Below are 5,886 nucleotides of genomic sequence, written 5' to 3'. Positions count from 1 at the left end.
AAAATCAATCTTTGGTAGCGTTTTTGTAACATCGACATTCACAAAAATCTTTGCCTCCTCAAAGCTTGAACATGCAATCGTTTATGGATGAAGATGTACTGGATATCCAACCGTACTCGTCATGAAGCTCAGAGCCTCCCAAGAGAACATGTGCAGTGGCACCTTCCTCAAGTTAACCCACATCGGACTAGCTTCTTCCGCCTGCTTTTCCTCTTCCGTCTTAGGAGACCATTTTTTAACGATCATAGGAATTCCGGCAATGTTCCACATCCCTCTTTTAATAACCTTCTCCCGAGCTTTCTGATTTTTTATCTTAAACCTCATCGTCGTAGCATTGACATCATACACCTCCACTTTAGATGACAAATCACCATAGCTCCAGATCTTGTTCACCACCATGTGCACCTTAGCGATATGAGGCGCAATATCCAGAAACTTTCCTACAATGAAATCCTCCCACAACGGAGTAGCATCGGAGAGAATCTCAACAGGAATCACCACTTTGTGCTTACCATCAATCGATTTCACCTCAACTGCGTATTTCTTTAGGCTTCGTTTATCCTGCGCCACTTCTACCCATTTTGAATCTCTTTATATCTGATCTTCTTTCGATCTCTTCACTTCTCCCAATCCCTCATCCTACTCTCTGGCGAACCAGATGAGCCCGGCGGTGACGCCAAAATCATCAGAAACCCTCGACACGAATCGCAGTCAGAATCGCCAATAAAATCGCCGTTAGCACAACGCAGCGTTTTTTTTCGGCCTTTCTCATCCCCTATATTTCTCGTTACAAACTTCAGGGCATACCAACCCTCAAAATTATAAGGAGAACGCTGAACGCACACTCCCAATAATAACACTGTTTGAGACGTTCGTTCGATTGTTATTCAAATAATACAAGTTGGTATCATACATATACAGAGTAAAACGTAGATATGTCATATCTCACAATAACAAAAGCACAACTCAAAAAAAAAACTCTTGGTAAGCTAACCACAGAAATTTTATATCCAGCAAAAGGCAAATGAAATCCTTAGTAGTTGATTATGGTTGACTTGTGTGTTTAGCGGGCACCACATTAATCTTCAGGTCTAGTAACATAATCACACAGGTTTTAGGTTTCTCAAGGTCTCCATGGTGCTGGTGGAGGCGGGGGAGTAGGGAACAATGGAGGAACCGCTGAGAATATAGTGTTTTTGTCTATAGTACCAGATGCCTCCTCTTCACCCGACAATGCCACGAGAGCTGCGACCAGACCAGCATTTCCTGCAAGAGTCGGTTCAGTGTAGTTGTAGTTAGTCCGTACATCGCGGAAACCATCGCGCTTGTCAGGACCAGCAACCATGGCTCCTTCAATCGTGTTTGGGTTCGGTTTCTTGCTGTCTCTCCATTTCCATCCTCCTTTGCAGTTGTATTTCACTTTGTTTTTGGGAATCGAAGCTCCTCTGTGATGCACGTGTTTCGGGTATTTTGGGCCAAAACCCACGAGATAGCTCATTTTGCGAGGGTTTTTACCGAGTATGTAATCAATCTGCAGTAACACAGGTAGGCTGAGTTAAGCTCAAATCTGATTTTTACCACGAAAAATAAATCATCAAATCTAAGATCTGCATTAATGACTACATCAACTGTGTCTACGATTTCCTTTACGATCAAATCTAAAATTTTAGTACTCGAAAGTAATTATGTAAACCAATGTGTCAACAACTCGACAAAAGCAGTGTTGATAATAGTTTTTCAAGTGATAAACATGATATTTCCCATTACTAGTGTATCAGAGAATTACATTTGTATAGAGAGAGAGAGACGCAATACCTGAGATCTCGAAAAATCTCGTAGGACACTGGTTGAATAGAAATTAGGTCCACAGTACCATCCAGGAGTATCAGCAGCATCCAGATAATCGCTGTACAACGTAGCTAAGAAAGCTGCATTTGCAGCATACTGGAGGGGCTGTGGATCTCCATGATTCAACTCTATCAAACCTCCTGCACATATAACCAGAAAATTTACATTTGTTTAATATCCAGATCAAGAACTGGTTCAACATTCAAAGCTGCCTTAAAGCCAAAGACTAGCATATACATATATATATATATATATATATATATATATATATAACTCACCCCTGGTTCTGTTAAATTTGTTGAAATACGGCAAGTATGAGCACATGACTATGCTTGTCTGATTATGGAATGTTCTTAGAATTTCTTCATATGGGTATCCAGGACTCAAAAACAACCTTAACCGGCTCAGCAGCAACTGAAAAGTACAGGGTGTTTACAAGCGCTAAAGAGGAGATCAACAACATAACGGAAACATAAACACAATAAGTTGATTTGTGGGCTGACCTGAGCACCAGCAAGCTTGTTGTCCCAGCTAAATACACCATAGTAAGGCCCACCCCAGAAGGCACCCGCATGCTTAGCCATAGTTGGCTTTGTGATTAGATCGAGATAAGTTACGTTTCCTGTGGCATAGTATAACCAAGCACCACCCCAAATAAACTCATCCCAATACATGCTTGAATTGTAAAACTTGGCTGACTCCGCAGTGCCTGCACTGTATCTGCCTCTCCGAGTTCTTCCAAACTGATACACAGTCTTAGCACCATGTACGAGCTTCTTAGAATACTCTCTGTTGTCTTTGAACACAATGGATGCTGAAGCGAGAGCAGCTGCCATCTCTGCAGCGAGATCCGAACATCCACCGTTACAGGTAGTCACAGGCCTTTTGTAGTCCATGTCTTCAGGTCGCATCCAGCAGTAATGGTCATTAGGATCCGTACTTCCGTCGTCAGTGTTTCCAGCTCCGACCTTAGAGTTTAAATAAGGAAACAAAACAAAACAACTCAAAAGAAAGCTAAAGATATTATCCTAGCCTAGGAAAGGAAGTTTTACCTGTGAAACAAGATCATCGATGGAATCAGCAGTACTGTTAAAGGTCTTGAGAAAGTAATCAGTTCCCCATTTAATGAGCTCCCTAACATGGGCAAGCTCTCCTGCAGCTTCGTATTTAGCACTGTATTCAATGACACTCCAGCTCAACATGGTCATAGCATAAGCCATGGGGAAATTGAACTTGATAGTATCTCCAGCATCGTAATAGCCTCCAACCAAATCTTTATAGAAGCTTCCTGAATCACCTTTCCCATCTTGAAGACCAGAACTACCTCTCCATGACACGTTATTGTGCCTCGGCAACTTTCCAGCTGCAGATTGAAAAAATAATTAATCAGACTATCATTTCCTTAAGATTTTTACACATCAGAGCTACTACTAGGACTTACATTTCTGAGCATTGAAAAACTTGAGGGCTTTGTGAAGAGCGATTGTGTAATTATCCGGCGCTGGATTCTTGTGGTGGTGACGCGGCACAGTTTTGATGATCAAGGTTATGAATCCGGCGAGTAAAGCGGCGGCGACAACTATACCGACGGTCCAGACGAAGATCTTGCGGCTGACGATTATACAGCCGAGATCGACGAACTTCTTCTTCTTCTGCTCAGTCGGACCAAGAAGCCAGCTCTGCTGCGTTTCGTCGAGTGGCCGAGAAAGAGCCGCGCGGTCGACATCATTCAGATTCCGGCTACGATCGTCGTCGGTGGCGGAATCCGTGGCGTTGATCTCCAGTGGACCTCCCCAGGGATCTCGGCCGTACATGGTTTAGAAGAGAAGAAGAAGATCAGATCTAAGAGTGTGAATGAGGTTTGTTTTTGTGCTGTGACAGGAGGAGGAAATGTGAGCTAAGCTAGGAAATGTGAGATAAGCTAGTCAATAATAAATTGCTCAAAAAAAAAAAAAAAAAAAAAAAAAAAGCTAGTCAATAATAATTTGCTTTGTGGTTTCGATTCTTTTTCTCACTTCCATTATTATTTTATTATTTTGGCTGTCGGTTTATATCTTCATCATGTTACGTTACAGCTGCACTAAACCATGATTGAGCTTTCTTGCCAACTCGTATAATTTGGTAATTAAATGAAATTTGTGAAAGATAACTTGATGACAGGAAAAAGCAAAATTTGAGTGTTAATGACAACCAAAGCATATTCTATGTAATTTATCAGAAAACTACATTTCTCATTTATGATTCTCAACTATAGTTTCCGTTTAATTAATTACATACTAGGATAATAACTGCGCAAGCGCAGGGTGAGTTTATTTCTATATATTATCGATAATTTTTTTTATATATTTGATCATTTTATTTATATAATATACAATATTTTTTGTTGTTATTATATAATTTCTTTCCGATAGATCAAATCAATTTTTATTAAAAATGATGGAACAAAACTATAATTAATACATCATGGGTTGATCGGATTGGACATTAAACAAATTATGACATAAAAACCTTATTTTTTCCATCGAACACATTTTTGAGAAAAGTAAACAGTGTTGTTTTCACAGTTGAATTATTTTGACTTTTATCTTCCATATAGTTTTGAAAGCTTTCAAATCAACCATCGAATTGATACATGTCATTTTAATGTTTTTAGTCGTATACTTAAGGAAAACTTACATTTTTGTAATTTAAAGTCGTTTTAAAAAAATTCAAAATATAACATATAAGAAAAAGTCTAACATATAAGAAAAATATAACATATAAAGTGTCCTCATTTTTGTATTTTAAAGTCGTTTTAAGAAAAAAATAACATATAAGACTTCCTCATTTTTGTAATTTAATGTCATTTTAAAAAATTCTAAATATAACATATAAGAAAAATCTAATTTTTTTATTATATGGTTAATGTGATTTTTATTTTTTTAATAATATTAAATTAAACAAAATGAAGAAAGATGCGAAAATTGTTATCAAATCTTTATTATTCATAATCATTAATTACCATATATATGTAAATCATATTAGGCAATTTCCTAGCTTTTATTTAGGAAAAAAATACACACTTCTTATATTTTAGGTTAATATAATGTTCTCTAGTGGACATTAAGCAAATTATGACATAAAAACCTTATTTTTTTCCTCGAACACATTCTTGAAAAAGTGAACAGTATTATTTTCACAGTTAAATTATTTTGACTTTTATCTTACATATGGTTTTGAAAGCTTTCAAATCAGCCATCGAACATATACATGTCATTTTAATGTGTTTAGTCGTATACTTAAGAAAAACTTACATTTTTGTAATTTAAAGTCGTTTTAAAAAAATCAAAATATAACATATAAGAAAAAATCTAACATATAAGAAAAATATAACATATAAGGTGTCCTCATTTTTGTATTTTAAAGTCTTTTTTAAAAAAAATATAACATATAAGGTTTCCTCATTTTTTTAAATTTAATGTCATTTTAAAAAATTCCAAATATAACATATAAGAAAAAATCTAATTTTTTTTATTATATGGTTAATGTGATTGTTTATTTTTTTAATAATATAAAATTAAACAAAATGAAGAAGGATGCAAAAATTGTTATCAAATCTTTATTATTCATAATCAATAATTGCCATATATATGTAAATCATATTAGGTAATTCCGTAGCTTTTATTTAAGGAAAGAATACACATTTCTTATATTTTAGGTTAATATAATGTTCTCTAGTGTTATATAATTATGAAATAATGTGACACCATTAGATTAAACTATATTTTATATTAGATGTTCTAGAATTCTTTGTAATTGAATTTAGAAGACATTTAGAGTGCCACCTAGGATTTGAGATTTTTTTTAATTAATACAAAATTAAAGTTTTAATTTTTCAAATGCTTCTCAATTAATATATAGGGGATACATATACAAGTTTAATATTCATCTTGTAATGTAACGGTTAAACGAGATGGTGAAATCATCAAAATTCAAAGGTTTTCAAATAATAATCCACAATATGTTGTTGTTCTTTTATGATTCCCTGTTTTAAATATG

General features: G+C 35.4%; 1 protein-coding gene across 1 annotated transcript; it reads right to left on the bottom strand.

Annotated features, from left to right (window-relative positions):
- Positions 1 to 854: 854 nt before the first annotated feature.
- On the bottom strand, positions 855 to 3,812 carry LOC106423259 (endoglucanase 25). The gene is made up of 6 exons (XM_013864040.3): positions 3,290 to 3,812; positions 2,901 to 3,211; positions 2,352 to 2,816; positions 2,127 to 2,262; positions 1,816 to 1,988; positions 855 to 1,531 (listed from the first exon to the last, which is right to left on the bottom strand). The coding sequence occupies exons 1-6, from the start codon at positions 3,660 to 3,662 to the stop codon at positions 1,124 to 1,126; spliced, it is 1,866 nt and encodes a 621-aa protein (XP_013719494.1). The 5' UTR covers positions 3,663 to 3,812; the 3' UTR covers positions 855 to 1,123.
- Between the last annotated feature and the right edge of the window lie 2,074 nt (positions 3,813 to 5,886).

This window comes from Brassica napus, chromosome C9, assembly GCF_020379485.1.
Source record: "Brassica napus cultivar Da-Ae chromosome C9, Da-Ae, whole genome shotgun sequence".
Lineage (NCBI taxonomy): Eukaryota > Viridiplantae > Streptophyta > Magnoliopsida > Brassicales > Brassicaceae > Brassica > Brassica napus.
This window is presented reverse-complemented; position numbering and strand designations above follow the sequence as displayed.